This window comes from Athene noctua, chromosome 5 (assembly GCF_965140245.1).
Source record: "Athene noctua chromosome 5, bAthNoc1.hap1.1, whole genome shotgun sequence".
NCBI lineage: Eukaryota > Metazoa > Chordata > Aves > Strigiformes > Strigidae > Athene > Athene noctua.
Window position 1 is genome coordinate 1,995,952 of NC_134041.1, and position 18,654 is coordinate 2,014,605.

An 18,654-nucleotide genomic window follows, 5' to 3' on the forward strand; every position below is an offset into this window, starting at 1 on the left:
ATCTAGAAGAAACTAAAGCATGGACTTATTTTTCAAAACCAGTTGGTTTGTGGAGTTTCCAGTTTATGGACAAGGCGCGTTCAAGAACTGAGCAAATGTAATGAAACTAATTTCTAAAGCAATTATTTAAAGTGGTCTAAGTTCTCAGAGTAGGCAAGGCAAATATTAGCAGTATTATCCTTGCTGAGGATAAACTTAATTATACTAACAAGTACCAAAAGGTTCTGACAACTTATTTAAAGATATAAGCCGTGAGCATAGGAAATGGTGTTTTAGAAGGACATGCCAGACCTGTGCCATGTTTTAATCTCTCGATATAATTTCCACTGGCTACAAATAGAACTAGGAAGACTAATTAATACTGCAAATATTTACCATCTTCTCTCGATATGGTCGTCTAATTGTGTATATCTGCTAATTAGATGAGTTGAAATGTTAATGAAAGTAAGAAACTTTATTACACAACTAAGATCAAGGTAAACCTGCCAGGTTTTGAAGCAGTAACTTTAGCTGGTTATAGCAGCAAATCTCTGTTACTGAAGTCACCTTCAATGACACACATTTATCTCGGTGTCATGCTTTACAAAGCAATTTAATGCTAGTGGGAAGTGTGGGATTCACAGTTTTTGAATGCAAAACTCCTCAGTATCTTTAGCAGAGCCACGTGTCCCTGCATTAACCTGATCTCTCGACAGGACCGCATCCATGCTCACACATCCAATTTCTGGATACTTTGACAGCTCACGGCAACCATCTTCACCACCACCACGACACAAGAACGATTTTGCTTTCAAAATTTTGCTTTCAAATCAAACACTGTGGCACTATCACCTTTCTAACCTCCAACGTACAACCGAGAGGGTGTTTCTCTCCCAGTCTGCGCTGGATTTGACGGTGGGACCGGTGACAACCACGGCAGGGGATAACCCCCGGGGAGTCCGAGCGCAGCCGCTGGCTCGCACGTGGCTGTCCCGCGACCGCGTGCCGAGGCCTGGGCTGCGGAACCCACGACGCCTGTGTCTGCTTATACGTTCTTCAGGGTTTTTTTGACCTATTTTTGTAAAGCGACAAGATGGAGAAGGACAGAGCAAGGTACTCAGTAGTTTCACCTATTAGTGCATTTACCTGGATGCGTGCAAGTATGAAAGCATAAGTCCGTGACCGGGTCACGCTTTCACTCAGGCGTATCACTCTTAAAGTGTCTCAACAGCTAATTAAAAACTGCAACTTTGCTGCAGCCGGCCTGCGTTATTTAATCCTTCAATAAGCGCCACACACGCCCCCGTGGTTTGTTGCACTTTAAGGGCGTAATTTATTTAAAAAGCGTATGGATTATTTTCCACTTTTTTTCCCCTCAGTATATTCTTGGGACGACCGGTTTCTCCACCGAGGGGGAGCAGCCTGTGACCCCGCGCCTTGGCAGGAGACGTGCCAGAGGGCCAAGGCGCCGTCCCCACTCCTGAGGAGAGCGGGCTGGAAGCGGGCGGATGGCGCCTGCCGCCTGGCACGCACGCCCGGAGTTCAAAAATCCGCTTCAAACACGAGGCTGAGCGCGTCGGGGCTGATGTCAGCCCTGGCCGGTAAAACCCTTCAAGGGCTCTCGGTAGCCCGGGGGCGGCCGGCGGGGGTCGGGGGGGGGCGGCAATGGCGGCGCCGCACAATGGCGGCGCGGGCGGGCGCGCGCGGGAGCTCCCGTCGTGCCCCGCGCGGGGTGAGGTGCCCGGATGTGCCCGGCGCCGGAAGAGAAGCGGCTCTCTTCGGGGACGGCCATCTTGTGCGGCAGCGAGCAGGGCGCGGGGGGCCCCGGCAGTATCGGAGGAGGATCCCGCCGACGGGGGCCCATCATGCCCGGACACCTGCAGGAGGGCTTCGGCTGCGTCGTCACCAACCGCTTCGACCAGCTCTTTGATGACGAGTCCGACCCCTTCGAGGTGCTGCGGGCGGCCGAGACCCGGAGGAAAGAGAGCGGCGGCGGCGGCGGGAGCCAGGGGGGCGGCGGGGCCCGCGGCGGCCCGGCGGGAGCCCAGACCAACTCCTCCGGCGGGGCCGGCGGCGGCGGCCCGGGCCAGGCGGGGGCCGGCGGCGGTGTCGGTAGCGCGGCCAAGCAGCTGCGCAGGGAGTCCCAGAAGGAGCGCAAGAACCCGCTGCCCCCCTTCGCCGCCTCCGCCGGGGGCGCCGGCGACCGCCGAGAGGAGGGCAGCGGCCAGCCCGGCGCGCCGCTGCGGAAGGAGGGTGAGAGCGGGGGGCTGCGGCGAGGCGGGGGCGGCGGGAGGGAGCCGAGCGCCGCGGCGCCGCCGGGCCCGGCCCCGCCGAGGGGCCGCCCCTCACCCCCGCGTCCCGGCCGCGCACAAAGGAGGCGGCGGGAAGGAGCCGGGAGGCGGCGGCGGGGGGGCGAGTGTTACCGGGCAGGGCCGAGCCCCGTGTCCGCGGCCTCGCACCCACGTGGGGAAGCGCATGGCGAGGCCGCGGGAGGCCGCCCGGGGTTCCGGCGTGGGGCGGGGGGGGGCCCGCAGGGCCCGTTAGCGGCGGCCCCGGGCCGCCGGAGCGGTGGGAGGAGCGGCGGCCCCCCACGCCGGTGCTGCCCGGCCGCGGGCGGCGTGTCCCCGCGGCCCGGCCCGCGCAAAATGGAGCCGGGCGTGGGGTGCCCGGGGGCTGCTTCCGTGGGCGAGGGTGGCGGGCAACGGGGGAGGGCGGGCAGCCCGCGGGAGAAGGGTAGCGTGAAGGAGAAAATCCCAGCAAGGCATCCCGAACTTGAATTGTGTTTCGGGAGGCCTGACGCATTTGACAGGTTATCTGCCAGTCCCCGGGCTTTTCCAAAATTCGCTCGGGTCGTTTTTCTAGGGAACGGTGTTGATAGAAATCACGCCTGTGTTTTAATACGCTGTGAATTCCCAGCCGCGTTTGTGTAAACCCATAAGACAATCCCTCATGGGAAACTTTTTTTTGGGGAAAAAAAAAAATCCTGTGGGCAAAATAATGAGTAGGACAGAGTTCTGCATGAAGAGGGATAGGTGTTGTGCAGGCAGTTGTACAGCGCACATCACATTGGTCGGAGCTCTGATTAAATTGGAATCCTTGAAATGCATCGAAGTGTGGTGACAGCGCTTGACACGCGGGTGAGGAAGTCACTTGCCAACTGCAGTTTTAACTCTAAATGATCTTCGCACAAACGCGGCCGGTTCAGGAGAGCACAGTGCTACGTGAGAGCATCTTAATGCTTCAGCATTTACTGCGGTGCACGTTGCAAAATGATTCTCCACCACGTTTTAGGCTTCCTGAGAGAGGAAAAGTTCTAATATGCCAGCTGTATTAGAAAGGGGGCCTCCCAAATGTTTGGAAATTTGGAAACACCTTGTGAGAAGCAGAAGTTGGGAACTGTGTTACGATTCTCTTTGCTTATGGGTTTGGGTTTTTTTTTTTTGTACTTTAACGCTTGAGAGTTTTTTCCGCGTGAGGGAATGCAGTAATTTGTCCCGAGTGGCAATTTGCTGAGCCAGTGTCCTGGAAATAGTAGTCAGATACAGAATTACGGTGTTGTCTCTCAGGAGGTGAACCTGAAACACGGGCAGCGGCTTTGGCCAACACAAGAGAAGGCAGAGGGGTTTTGGCAGGGCTAGCAGCCCATGTTTACCTCCTGGTTTTCACGTTCATTTTCAAGAACAAGCACCGCTTCACTATGAAAAAAATATTTCGTGGCTTATTATAGTAGTGAAACAGAGAAAGTCAGGCCTGCTTGTGCAGCGGTGTGCATGGAGCACTGTAGTAAACAAAGCCACTTCCCGGTTTGAAAATGTCTATTTTTTTTGGTGTGGGACGATAGTTCTAACATTATAAAGATGTTTGATGCCATGGTATCAGCGGGGTTGGTTTCCTGGGTGAGTGTGTTGTAGTTTAAAGCTACTCCATTGCTCCATAAAGGTGCAGATTATTTGACTGGTGGATTACCAGTTCAAAGTTTTGTGATACTTACGAAGAAGAAACAACTTGTATTTTTGGTTAGGCTTCACGAGGAACCGGGTTTTTCTGAGCGCAAGGTGTTGAACTCGAAATTCAAAAGACGTGGATTATTCATTCCAGTTCTGCAGCATACCTCCTGTGTGACACTGGCCTGTTAGCTTTCCTTGCTGAGCTTTGCCTCTTAAAATAAAATGGTAGTCCTGAGTGTGAGAGTCCTTTTCAAAGTAAATGTTAGTGGGTTTAACCCCTGTGTTTCCTCGGGGAGTAAGGATTCCTTAGCAAGCAATGTATGTCATGCAAACTTCATGTTAAGTACAGCTTGTAAGGTAAGGAAGACATTGTTCATTTGGGTGTGTTGGCTTGGATATCATTACAACTGTAACTTCTTTAGCCCCACCCAATATGACATTGCTTGTTAGGCAGGAATGTATTCCTTTACAAAAAAAAAAAAAAAAAAAATTAAAATTTGGCAGCTTTTTAATTTGAAAGATAGTTCACAAATCTTCAGCCAGCCTTGGTGGTTTGTTTAGTGTTTTTTCCCTAAACGTTTTGGCAGGAAAATAGTACAACAGAGGAGGAATGTGTTTGTCGAGATCTTTCTAAAGAAGAGTAAACAGGCCTTTGAGATGAGTGGAAAAGAAAACTGTATGTAAGATCCTTCTGATGTCTTAGTGAAGGACAGAATGCCCATGGGGAGTTATTATCTAAAAAAACCCACCTTTCAGAAGGCAGAGAGAGGGAAGAACCCTACCCGGTTCAGTGGCACGGTGTATTAAGCTATTTTAAGTGCGTGCACAACGAGGTGAGTCTTTGTCAGGGAGCTTGTGTTGGGCCGCGAGGGTTGATGTAGGTGCACACACCGTTTAGTCACAGACCACTACCTGCTGTGCTGGGGTGCCAGTGGCCCCCCTCTGGGTGAGGGTGGCCCTGCCCCTGGTCGTGCTGCTGGCCTGAAATGTTTCCAAGAGGAGCACAGGGGGATGAAGTGGGGTGACTGTCACAGGGATGTGGGCCCAGCGTGGTGATGCTGGCTTCATTTTGGTGTTCATCCAAATAAAAGGCACTTGCTTTACCTAAAAAGCCCCTTTCAGCAGAAGGAGAAAAAAAGTCTCGCTTGCCATGATCCTTTTTTGAAAGTTGACCCATCATTTTAACACAGATGACTAATGTATTTTGTGCTCTGACAGGTTGTGTTTCCTACAATATTCTAAGAGTGTACACTTGTACAAAATAATATTTGATTGAAATCCTGTGTAAAAATGGGAATAAGTCAAATGACCTACAGTGACTTTTTTTGTAGAGTTTCTCAGTTTATCTATGACGAGGCTGGAAGTAAAACTTCAATTCCAGTTTACCTTCAGTATTGTTTTAGGGTGTTAAAAGTCAGTATCTCTCCCGGCGCAGCTCCACGTTCCGTTGATGTGTTTTTGCCTAATGTTTCAGGGATAAGGCGTATTGGCAGGAGGCCTGATCAGCAGCAGCAGCAGCAACAGCAGGGTGAAGGCAAGCCTATTGACAGGAGACCGGAGAGACGACCTCCTCGTGAGCGCCGCTTTGATAAACCTGTCGATGAGAAAGGCGAAGGAGGAGAATTTTCCGTTGATAAGTAAGAATTTTGTCTCGCCTGACAGCTTTTCCTAATTTTGATAGGAAGGGCCTGTCCTGCCTTCTGCTACTAAGTTAAAAAACAAACAGCGGATTGAATCAAAACTAAACTGATCAAATTAAATTTTTGTCAGTCACAAGAAGAGCTTGTATCTTGCAGGCTATAATGCTTTTCTTCCCTTTCCCATGGTTTTGTTACGAAATCGATTCAAGTTTTAGACTGGGAGTGATCTAATATGAACAATTCCATTGGTGTAACTGAAAACACAGTTTAAATCAGTAAGCTATCCACCATATCTCTCTAAATCTATAGCAGATAGCACAGGAAAGGAACTCGGGTATAGCTGTTGCCTGCAGGATGAGATTTGTTTACTGTTACAGCTGTTGCTTAAATCCCTACACCTGATTTCAAGCCAATAAAAGTTTGTCAGTGTAGGTGTTCACACCTTGGTTGCAGTAGCTGCAGATCTGGAAGACTTGAAGCCATCTTAGGTCTGGGCAAGATTTAAACTGTCTTGAGTATCACGAGGGATCCAGAATTCACGTGTTTTGAAAGTAATGTTCAACTATTAATATTTTAGTAACCAAAGTTAAAACCCTTTTAAAAATAAGTTGCATGGATGTGAGTTAAATTGAAATTGTAGTATCAGCTAGTTATGTAACACGACACAAACGTGACATTTGAAATTCAGTGCCAGAAGATGGAAACAAGCAGTAATCCTGAGCATTTGTTTCCAGATTCTGAAATGCGGGCATTATATATGTGGATTTTTTTCAGTGTAATAATTTGGCGTTGAAATTAGAGCCTCGGCACAGTTACAACTAGTAATTATCAAAGTAAAGAAAATTCTCGAAAGAGGAAAAGAAAACCTTAAAAGCCATGCTGTAAGATTTTGGAGGTGAAATATTGACATTTGGCTGTTCCATGCTTAGACCCATTATTGACCGACCTATGCGTGGACGTGGTGGACTTGGAAGAGGCCGTGGCCGTGGCCGCGGAATGGGCAGAGGAGATGGGTTTGACTCTCGTGGCAAACGCGAATTTGACAGACACAGTGGCAGCGATAGATCGTAAGTCTTTAACTTTTTCTATTGTTTTTTAGCTATTCTTTACAATTAATACACATTTTAAAATTTGCTTTTGAATTTCTGTATCTGGACACTATAATGTTAACTCAGTTTTGTTAGTTCTGTTTCACATTCACATTTCAGCGGCCTAAAGCATGAGGACAAGCGTGGTGGCAGCGGATCACACAACTGGGGAACCGTCAAAGACGAGCTAACGTTAGTAATCTGTAATTACTCAGAAAACTGTTAGCAGAATATTAATAAATCCTAATTCTTACAGTTTGAAAATTGTAAAGATTTAGCTGCTTTTTTCTGCCTTTGATTTTGATAGTTTTTGCTACGCTATTAAAGCAGCCTTTGCAGAATTTAGAAAATCGGCAATTTCTTGTTAACACAAGAAATGGCTTCACTGTTAAAACCAGAATTTTGGGGAAGTTTGGAATGGGGCGTCGTGTGCTGGGCTTCGAACAATTCTTTTACTAAAAATAGAACAATTTTAACAATTTTGATCAGGTTAAGCATGCTTGTCCACGAGTATTACGTTGAAAACAATATTTTTAATACCCAAATCCACATTGTGTCTCGGGGTACAGCGGGAGGCTTTCAGAACGGGTACTAGCAAGTGCTGGGGGAAACCATTAGGAAGGTGGAAAGCATAAGAGTTTAAAAGACACAGAGAGCACCAATCCCTAATGAAATAGTTCTTTTTAAAGAAGAGTGGGTTGTTTAAATCCAGTGTAGAACTTAGTCATTAATATTACGTAGCTTTAAATAGGGATGAACTTTTAAAAAAACAAAACTCCAAACATTATGTAATTGCAGTGAATTGGATCAGTCAGCTGTAACTGAGGAAACGCCAGAGGGAGAGGAACATCCGCCTGCTGATTCTGAAAATAAGTGAGTATCACCCCTCTTAATGTTCTTCGATTGCTTCAGAGGTGATATTACTTTGCCTTTAACCTCTGATATTTATTCCTACTTCTGTTTTGCCAAACTGAAGCTATATTTTCTTCAGTACATACGAAATTATCCACAATGCTGCTGAAAAAGTCTCTTTAAAACTGCACATCTAAAAATTGTAATCTTGAAACTGTTTATTAGTGTCATGCAGGCTCTTAATTCACTTTCAGATTTAGTTATTAATAATCAGTTCTAATACGCTTAGAGTCTCAGGATTGCAGCTCTGGAGTACCAAATCCAAAAGCGTCTGTGCTTCAGGCTAGGTAGAACACCAAGCAAAAGGAAGAAGATATTCTTCTGCCAGTGGAGGGCAACTTTTTAACCATAGTTTGTCAAAATGGGTGTTGAGCCTGTGTGACTCGCCTCTTGTAGCGTTCTCATTCTCCAGCGTTGGTGTACGCAGGCAGTTTGCACAGAAGTTAACTTGATTGCTTCTCATTCCACTTGGACACAGTTACAGAAGAAACCCGTGACTGGGTGAACGAACTAGAGTAACTAGAGAAGCAGAATGAGCAGTAGTAGTACTTATAGTGCATGTAAAAACATGATACAAATTTTTATGGTAGCGTAGTACAATAAAATGTATTTTAACGAGGAATGTGCTTTATGGGAGATTCAGAAGAAAATGGCAAACAGATAAGATAGACTTTTGAAATACTGGTTTGCACAAGATTTCTAATGTGGAGTTTGCTATAGCTTGTTTAACTCATTAATAACTTCGGTTAGTGGTAAAGAGGGTGCAGTTACTGCATAAAGAATAAGAAATGGATTTAGCTTGACTAAAAAGAAGACTAAATGCTGTTACTTCTCCAAGGTTGTGGTGGTCCAAGATTAAGGTCATCTTGTATACAGAATTTAGTATATTTTTAAGGAATTACAGCTTGAGCATTGGTCAGAAGATACAAACTAGCTAGTCCTTAAAAAAATGACATGTGTTGGAAATCTGGATATATTAAATATGCAGTGTCTGCAGTATTTCCTGATCGTTATTAGCAGCAGTGTCCTGGTGCTTGACTAGATACTGACCCATCTGTGTGCAGATCAGTTATCTGCAGGATTCTGCAGGCTATTTGTATGTTTGTTTTTTTCTTCCTGAATCTGTAGAAAATGTGTATTCTTCTCAGTTTCAAGCATAACACATCTGTTGTAAACCATCTTTATAGAAAAGTGTCTTTACATGGGCTAGTTTTCAGGTTGTCTAGTTTGGTGTGGATCTCTAACATAAATGTTTCAGCAGAACTGCAGGATGTTTTACTGCAGTAAAATGTGCAGAAAGCTGAGGGGTAATACGCTTCTTGAATGTATGTACTGTCAGGAATGATTGTCCTACACAATGAGGAAAAAATTGAAATACAGTCATTTGATGTAAAACCTCTATTATTACATCAAAATTAATGCCTGCAAGTTGAAGACCTTTTCTCTTGGGTTAAGGCTTTCATGATCTCTTTGCTGCACATACATGGCACTAGCTTTCTATAAATTGGAAATTTTAATTGCGTAAACACACTGCAGAATGACAGGACGAGGATTACCGCCTGTGTAGTTGGAACATGATCTGTTATTGAGCATAGTGGTTGTGTGTTTTACTTAAAAATAGCTCTTTGGCAGAAGGTAGAGGCACCAGCAATGCACAATGAGTTGGTACATCACACAGGTGACTAAGTTGTACGCTGTTGTTTTTTCAAGTTAGCTGGAAAGTTAAAATGGTTTCAGTTAGCTGGGAAGTTAGTAATTGTCTTTGGTTCAATAAAGGAAGCAGGCTCTCCAAAGCTGATTAAATCCTGGTTTTTAAAAAACTAACAAGCTTGAAAATGATGGTAAGAACAATCTCCCTCTCACTGACTTAACTCAAACCTTTGGGAGAGACGTATCTCAAAAAGGTGTGTGTGTGGGGGGAAGATTCCAAACAAGTCCATTGCAGAAGTTAGGCTTTCATATTTGTAAAGAAAATTGTCATTAATGTAGAGAATAGACAGCATGGAACACCGTTAATTTTAACATTCTGCTGTGTTGTGCTTGCCATTTAGTTGCTTAAAGGTATCTCTGGCTGTGATTTTTCCCCACACACACACTCTGGCTAAAGGAGATGAGTGTTCCTCTGTGGTTTCTGAATGGAGGGGGGTTTATGCACACTTCTTAACTGCTAAACACCTGACAAACTTTTTTTTTTTTTTTTAAATTCTGGTGCTCAATAACAACTGCTCTTGAATTTGTTGTATCTAGAATGTGAGTTCTAAGCCATGATAATAATATCCATGAATTCACTACAGAGAGAATGAGGTTGAAGAAGTTAAGGAAGAAGGTCCTAAGGAAATGACCCTGGACGAATGGAAAGCTATTCAAAGTAAGGATCGTGCAAAAGTTGAGTTCAACATCCGTAAACCAAATGAGGGTGCTGACGGGCAATGGAAAAAAGGATTTGTTCTTCACAAGTCAAAGAGCGAGGAGGTAAAGTAATTTTTCAATACTTGCTGGTATCCAGACTGTAGGTCTCTTCTATCGATACGCACTTCTTGGAGTGGAAGCTCCGTTCTTCGAGATGCTGACCTGTAACTAAAAGTTGATAAAACGGGAACAATATTTCTCTCAATCAAACTGAAGCGGTGCAGCAGCATGAGTAGCCGTTCTTACTGTGGTTAGTTTTAGCAGTTGAGCTCTACCCTTCGGTTGGTGTGTACTGTGATAGAATCTATAGATAAGACTGGAACACTGCTGCATCTGGGCAGGTAACTTTGTAAGGACTGTCTCTTGGTGAGCATTTCAGAAAAAAAATTGCCAATACCACGTTTATTTGCTTTTTTTAAAGGAAGCTTCTGGTATTTAGCATCTCTGTCTTAGGCAGTACACAGATTTATGGTGCGTGCTAAACGTGATGTAAGACCGAGGTTGTGCCTCGGACACCTTAATGCCTGAACTTTATCTTAAGGTTGTAAGTCTGTAAACTGTATATCTTAAGGTACCTTCTCATTTTGTAATATTACATAGACAAGTCTCATTGAAGCTTTTGAGAAACCAGGTGCAGTACATTTGTATGCTTCAGTGATACTCGACGTCATTGCTGTAGAATTCCTATAAAGTTGTTGTTTCTCAAGCATACGCATTTCAGTCATTGCAAAATTTGAATTATTCAATTCCAAGATAGTGTGTGAGTGGCAAGGAGAGACATCCTCTTCCTCTTCAGAAGGGGGAGGAGGTGCTGAGAGCTCTTGTTTTCTCATGCAGGACTGCATTTAGTTGTCTTTTTATTTTTCTTTGTAACCGTGTAAGTGACCCGCTGTTAATCTCTGCCCTGCAACTTTGTATAGCAGATGGTTCTGACTCTCTTTGAAGTGACTAAATAGTATACACTGTATAAAATAATACACTGTTCACTCTTCTACTATGTATTCCTGCTTTTTCACTTTTTCTTTGTCAGTTGTTTCTGGTAAGCTGGGGAGGCGCTCTTCGGTACTTTCAAATGAAATTTCCATTTCTAATCTCGTTGAACTGGGAGTGAGTTTGACTTTGTGGCAAACATGCTGTTTTATTTTCTTGTTGTGAAAGGTAGTTTGGTTCTTTAAATGATTACATATCTTCTTGTTTACTTAAACTGCTCGGTGTTTGGAGTGTTCATTAAATACTGCTTTCTCTGGCTTGTGTAGAAAAAGGAAATTGAGTTAGACTTAGTGTTGCTGTGTATTAAGAGTATATTTAAACAGAAGTATTTATGTACTTTACCAAGATTTACTAAACCTGTAGCCCTTGAAGTGTTCCCCCCAGCCTCAGTCCCTCCGAAGCAGATTTATTTGACATCTAATCAGCTAAAGACAGTCTTTTTTTAATATATTTGCATGTATGATAGTATAAGATGATGGTGCTATTGAGTAATTAAGAAGCTAGAAAGATCCATGCTGTATTTTCCATTTGAAAAATGCATAAGTAGTTAACTCAAAACCCCCAACCAATACCAATGAGAATAACAAACCAAATAACTTCCATGGAAGAACTGAAATAATCAGTGGATTTTTATATTTGAGAGGTGTAACTTCTCTTCAAAAAAAATGAGTCAGATGTTTTTAACACGGTCACGTAGGAAGTTAAGAGCTCCTTGCTGTATAAACACAGAAGTGAGATATTAACAAAACTGCCTTTAAATCTGGATGCTTTTAGCCTGCTTTTATATGTCCTGCAGATGTGTCTCCCCATTTCACTCATTGTTCACTGATCCCTTGGGAAGCAGCATGGGTTTTGTTTTTTTTGCAGAGTATTGCAGCAGAACAGCTCCATAATATGGGCGTTAGGAAAGTCTTCACTGCGGCTCCTCTGTGAGCAGGTTTAGAGGGTGACATATTTAGAAGTTGTGAACAAAACCTACCAATCCCCTGCTGTTCTCCCTCAGTTTGTCCTCTCGGACATACTTACGAGTCATGAAATTAAGGTTGATGTAAGGTTTCTGTCATCTTTACTGATAGGAAGGGAGTTGATGTGTGGAAGGAACTTGGTTTATAGGTAAACTCTTGGTTTTGGACCCAGATCTTCTGTACTCTTATGGCTGAAAAATCACAATTTGCCCTAGTAGGTTTTCTCTGAAATTCAGATTGAAGCATTGTGATGACCACCCTCATTCCTGTAGCTTGAGAACTATGGGGAGAATGTGCTGGGAGTCAGTGGGAAAAGGGGGTATGAGCATCTACTGCGGTTCATCTGCCTTAGTCTTGGGAAAGAGCTGTCTTCCTCTTCCTCCTTGTGCTCTTCACTGAGGGTGAAACGCTTGAATCTATCGCAGCAGATCTTTCCTCTTTTTCACGTTGGCTGCGCAGTTACTGGAAAGTGATATTTTGTATAAAATGAACTCTTAATACTGTCTCAGATTCTTTCTGGTTTAATGGGAAGTCCATGTGTATTGGCAGCCCGACTCTAATGAGACTCTTCCCAGGAGATTGGGTTATGCCATAAGCGATCCTCTTTCTTCCTCCTCTGCGGCTGGTTTAGTGGCTTTGTGTCTTCTAAGTTCTGCTGGTGCAGCTGAACAAAAAATGAGAGGGAGTTACATTGTGGAGAGATCTTAACATTTGTTCAGAAAGTTGGATGCAAGTCTCCTGGAAAGACTGATACCATGGTAGCTCAGTTCCTACTCTCTGTATCTGCTGTGCCGTGCCTCTTCCCTGTGCCTTCAAACTGTCTTGCTAATCTAATCGCTTCCTTAGAGGAGGTTGCAGTGGGAGACTGAGAAATAAGTTTTGGAAAGAACAGCTCATCTTCTCAAAGTTTGGAAGAATGACTCTTGAATGGAGGCTGTGCAGAAACCTGTTCTCATGAATTTTAAACATCCCACCCTCTTACCTGTCTAGTTCTGTGCGCAGCGTACCTGATGTAGTGAGAGATCGGCCTGCCTACGTCGTCTCTACTAGAGTTTCCAGCAGCCTGTGTTTAAACATTTTTTGGTATCGATCTGAGATTTCTCTTGTCTCCACGCCTGTGGTATAGTCCATCCTCTAATCTTCCTGGATGCTTGCACAGCTGTTGATCTCATCCTTTTGCTGCTTCATGTGCTCAGTGACATCTGTATCCAGCAAGTTCATGTGACCTTATTACCTGTTGTTTCTGTATGTAGTTGAGTCTCATTTCTTCCTTTTGTTTTCTCCCTTTGTTCCTTTTGTCACTTTGGCGTGGACACGCAACTTTCATCAGACAAAGGCGATGACAGAAATGCAGGGGAGTCTGCTGGAGTCAAATGAGGTACTGATCCTTTATATCTAACTGGTAATACCTGTGTTTTAATATGAGCCCCTTCTGCAGTGAAGGTCTGGATATTAAGAAGTCACAAAAATAGAGAATACAAGTAGATTCGATATGGAGCTCTTCTGTCCATGCCTGTTGTCTAACTGCATCATGTAGGAGAACCCTTCATAATGAGTACCCTTGCTCCTAATTGAGCTGAATTCAAACCTTGCCATAAATGCTTCTATCACGAGGCTCTTTATTTTTTGTTGCTGCTGTTGTTTTTCCATACCTCGCTGTCTGCTTTGACCCCCCCCCCCTTTCTGTTAGTAGCTTGTTCTTAACTTTTGACAGCCTTCCCCAAGACCTGTAAGTGCGGCAATGCCTTCACGACGCTGTTGGTTATTAGATCAGGGCACTGCTGAGAGTTGCCAACACATATAAATTAAAGGCTTCCAAAGGTGATTCAGAATAAGTACTTTGTACAGTATGTCTATGACTGTTGTCACCTAAGCGATACAAGAGGATGAGGAGCATGTGCCAAGTCTTTTACTGGTGTCTTACATTAGATTTAGTTACGTTGGATAAAGAAATCATCGGGTTACGTACAGAATTGGCTATTTGTTGCTTTAGTGGTTAAATCAAAGTGGTGAAAATGCAACGTTTTTGGTAGACTGTAGTGTTTCTTTTTTAAGCAGTAACAGTGTAGGGGAGAAAACGTGCAGGACTATTATACAAATCGGCTGATAGTACCTCTCACAAAAGAGAATGTCATATGACCAGTAACTTGAAAACATAATCTCAGTACCCTGCAGTGATCAAAACTGTAGATAAAATACTAAGTAGTAAGAAAGAAATCAAAACCGTAATGGAAGGGTTTGTGTATATGGTTTTACAGATTGTTGGTGTACTTAACATTTGAGGAGTGCCATGTCAGGCTGAGATGTAGAATGGCTTTTCTGGGAAAAATAACTGCGTAGGCTAACTTCCTAAGTTGGAAAAGAGATTTCTGAGGGCAGGGTGTACAGTTCAAATCCCTAAAATGGGGAGTGGGTTGGGGACTGGTTGTTACATGGAATACATCCCAGTGAAACACGTTTGAAATAAAGCGCGGGGAGGGGTAGTTCTCATTTGCTTAATTAAATTGCAGTGCCCTCCACTGCAGGATGTTGTGGAGGCCAAATGTACAGCTGGGCACGGAAAGAGATCATTAAATTGGTGGGGGAGAGAAGGTTCCTGATGGCTCTGTATGTTATGGTGCTTGTGACTGACTCAAGGAATCCCTGAAAGCATCTTTCAGCCTTTGGACTGCAGACCTCTATATCCATTGGCTGCCCTATGAAGGATCCACAAATGGTAATTAAAGGGTAGAGGGCTTAATTGCACAATATGCTGCCTTTGAAAGTCAGTGCGTTACGTAATTAATTAGACCACAAGAAAAGTAAGTTGGAGTCGGGAGGCCTAAGCTTGTACATGGCACTTGTGTAGGAAAAAAGAAAAACTGGTAACTGCTGTGCCAGAAGTTAGGGCTCTCTGGGAAAAGAAAGCATGGCCTGTTGTTTCCAAAACGTGGTGGTTGGGCCTTGTAACAGGCAGAGTCCTGGGCTAGATACACCCTCGCTCTGATCCGGTGTGGTCAGTTCTGCGTTTGTATATCATCATAGGTGCCAAAAATTGACTTACCACCTGGAAAAACCATTTGTAAGAAAAAGAATTCCTTTAAAAACTCTTGGTTCTTCTTGTGTTCAGTGTGTGATCATTTGAAATACTCAAATGTGCTGAATAGTAGCATCTGTGGTGTTAGAACCCTTTGGTGTGTACCTTGCTCCTCAAGGCGCAGGCTTCTCCCTGGGAGCCACCAGCTGTAAGAGAAGGTTGTATCGTGGCGAGAGTCATATTTTTCAGTGAGTTTGGTGAGACTGGGTCTCTATTTTAGCATTACTGTTTTACCTCCCTCAGTTACATTGTGGTTGAACTGTTTATGCCTCGTTTGCTGTTTGTTACCGCTAATGCAAACCAGGAAGGGATTTTTATCATCTGCCTTGTTTTAAATATTTACATAGGGCTAAGCAAATGAGAAAATGTAAAGCGCTCGTTGAGCAAAATACAAGATGGGTTACCAAGTAAGTATTTAAAAAAGAATGAAATGAATTGTAGAACCTGAAGATTTCTCAGGATACGAAGTGAGGAGAAATGCTAGAAAATGGGGTTCTGTACTGGTTGGGTGATAGTCTCAGATAAGCCTGAACACGTTCCTGTGAAGGAACTCCAGAGCTTCTCTGAATTACCTTGTAAAGGCAAAGTACCTTTGCTGGCTCGAGTGCTTATTTGATTGCCTGTATGTAGATTTGTTGTCTGCACAAGTGTTATAACTTGATTCCTAACGATTCCTTCAAACTTGGATCGATTGAGGTAATCAGTCATCAGTTTGGGAGTGCGTTTGGAGGTGGACACGTGCTGTGGTGGTAAGAGTGCAACTACAGACCAAAAGGTTTCTTCGGTGATTTTTTTTTTTTTTTTTTTTTTTCTCTTACTGATGAAGAAACACTCACTCGTTTCAGGCTCACGCCGAGGACTCTGTAATGGATCATCACTTCCGCAAGCCAGCAAATGATATTACATCCCAGCTGGAGATCAACTTTGGAGACCTCGGCCGCCCTGGACGCGGTGGCAGAGGGGGACGGGGTGGCCGAGGGCGCGGTGGCAGGGCCAGCCGTGGAGGCAGAACTGACAAGGTAAGTAGCTACAGCTTTCCTCTGCAGAGGAGTTGAGTTTCAGTTCTTAGTGTTTCTGTGCAGATAGTTTTAGGTGTCTTTCTCATTTCTGGGAGAGTTTCTCCAACAAACACTGCATTTTAAACCCAAGTAAAGTGTCTGTTCTTACAAGCTTACTTTAAACCAGGTTACTGTTAGGACAAAAGGATGAATATTTTAGCAGTGTTCTTTTTTAAACACAAAAAAAGGAGGCTGAGGAGTAGGTTGGATAAAAAAAAGAAGTGTCTGTCTTCATATCTGAACCTGAAAAATGACTCTTTGGTACAGACAGATCTGAATGTACTGTGAGATGGGTCTGTTTGTGCCAGAGCAGAGCCACAGGTGCTCGAGCGGGTATTTTCAGACACAGGAACAGTGTGGCTGCATTGTGACCTGTTGGGGGTGAAAGACTGGTTTTACAGCTGCATGTTTTATCATGAATTTGAGGAATTTAGAGTTTTCATATGGAAATAGGACTTACTGTTCTGTTCTTTTTTTTTTTTTTTCTAATCTGCAGTAATTTTTTTCCTACTCTAGTCCTAAAGCCCCAAGGAAATACTCAGAGTACTGAATGGGGTTGCGGGGAGAACACATAAAGTTGAAGTGCTGTAGTATAGCTACAGTAAAGATGTGATTTAATATGAATAGCTTAGTCGGCTTAAATGCATCTAATCAAATTGTTACTCACTAGAAAATGAGTCCGGTCTGTGTGGTGTGGCTTTCTTCACATAGACCACATTAGCTCATTTTCGTCTCTTCTAGGACACTGACTTTTTCCTCTTTTACACTGGATCGGTTTTATTAGTTGGAAAACTTTCCTGATAGCAACAGAAGAAAACGTTAAGGAATTGAATTTAAATGTTGGTGGTGTTTGCTCTGCATTGTTTCACTAATACGGCATTTTGCTGCTTCAAGAATTCTGTCATAAAGTAGTTACAAACTTTTTTTTCTGCAGCTTATTTTATGCTGACTTTGTTTATTTCCTTCCAGTTGGTTAAGGAGTTTGACGTGATCCACACACCCAACCAGGTTGGTGATCTCTCTGGCACTTGTGTTAACCTGTGAACAAGGGTCTCCTGCTGCAGGACTGTACCTGCCCTCCTGCAGTGGATTGGCTTCTTTTTGGTTTGCTTTCCGCTTTTGTGCAGCGAGCAACCAGAGATACTAAGGCCTGTAGGCTTAAGACTCTGCTTTTACTTTTTAATTCTAGTTTGTGGGCTGGGTGATTCTACAAGTGTCTTAGTCTTGCCTACAGGTGGTGTTGATATAACTTTTATTGGAATGGTTTAAATATATCTTGGGATAAATGAGTATGTTTACAGGAAACTCCACTATCCTGGCTCTTCCTGCTGTTCTCTTCCACATCCCTCATGGACAAAGTGAAGAGTATTCTAAAATACTTAATTGCTGCATTTCATTGCAGCATTGGTCTTTAGGTGTAGTACAGAGCCTTTTAAATAGTTCTGTTGGTTAACGTGGATTTCTAGGGCTAGGTCGGCACAAAAATTCTTCTGATTAACAGCTAGTTTGTGGCTGGGGAAGAATTAAATTTGTGCTACCAACAGGCCTTTTCTGTAACACTTCAGTTGTGTCCCTCGGTAAGAACTGATGGTTATGTGGTAGTAGAGTAGCATAAGCTCACATGTGGGGATCTCTAGGAATGGAAAAAGAGATGTAACCTTGTGTGATAATCGTGTGCAAACGTGGTCTGTTTCCCTGTGGTGCCCCTTCAGATAGATAGCTTTGATTCAAAAAGTAACACAAGGAGACTTTCTAGTCCTTGGAATAAAAAGAAAAAAGTGTTGTTTACCATGGAGGGAAGAAAGTTGCTCTTGCAGTGATTTGTCCAGCACTGGGCTGCTCACTCTGCTGTACTGTGTACCTCTTGGAGCCCCAGTTTTTCCCTACTGAACAGGGCTGAGGTTAAAGTAGTTTTAAGTTAAAAGGAAGAATTCCCACCGCGGTTTTGTCTGGGGTGCAGGGACTCCCTGTGCCTGCAGCTGCCCTGTGCCAGTGCCTCCCAGTCTGTCTGCCCAGGGACAGAGGCTTAACCTTGTCCCCGCAGCCGCTGCCCAGCCCTGTGCTGAGCACGTGTCTGCCTGGCGAGTGGAAGGACCTGGTAATGTGTCAGGAATTAGAATCGTGGTGGGGCTCGATGCCGCAGAGGGTAATAACTTTCTGATGTTTCTCTTTCAGTCAAGTGCTTCTGCTCCTGATGTAGATGACCCAGAGGCTTTCCCAGCTCTGTCCTAAACTGGATGTCATAAGCCAACCCTGCCCTCGTCGGGCCTTCCTCTCCGAGGCTTGCATGCTTAAGGATCCTAAACAACTAAGAAATTTAAAAAAAAAAAAAAAAAAGAGACTGTCATTCATACCATTCACACCTAAAGACTGAATTTTATCTGTTTTGAAAATGAACTTCTCTCGCTACACAGAAGCAACAATATGGTAGTCAGTTTTGTATTTAGAAATGTAATGGTAGCAGGGATGTTTTCATAATTTTTTCAGAGATTATGCATTCTTCATGGATACTTTTTTGTATTGCTGCTTGAAAATATGCGTTTCCAAACTTGAAATATAGGTGTGAACAGTGTGTACCAGTTAAAAGCTT

The 18,654-nt window shown here is 43.9% G+C and overlaps 1 protein-coding gene across 6 annotated transcripts; it reads left to right on the forward strand.

Moving 5' to 3' along the window:
* The first annotated feature begins 1,739 nt into the window (after positions 1-1,739).
* SERBP1 (SERPINE1 mRNA binding protein 1) lies at positions 1,740-18,636 on the forward strand. 6 transcript variants are annotated; one of them, XM_074906007.1, is made up of 10 exons: positions 1,740-2,232; positions 5,401-5,563; positions 6,496-6,633; positions 6,751-6,846; positions 7,453-7,527; positions 9,861-10,038; positions 13,261-13,308; positions 15,852-16,025; positions 17,034-17,072; positions 18,240-18,636. In XM_074906007.1, the coding sequence occupies exons 1-10, from the start codon at positions 1,845-1,847 to the stop codon at positions 18,294-18,296; spliced, it is 1,356 nt and encodes a 451-aa protein (XP_074762108.1). In that variant the 5' UTR covers positions 1,740-1,844; the 3' UTR covers positions 18,297-18,636. The 6 variants fall into 6 exon arrangements, with proteins under 6 accessions (XP_074762108.1, XP_074762109.1, XP_074762110.1 ...); XM_074906008.1 differs by having other exon boundaries at positions 6,775-6,846; XM_074906009.1 differs by lacking the exon at positions 13,261-13,308.
* The last annotated feature ends 18 nt before the right edge of the window (positions 18,637-18,654 follow it).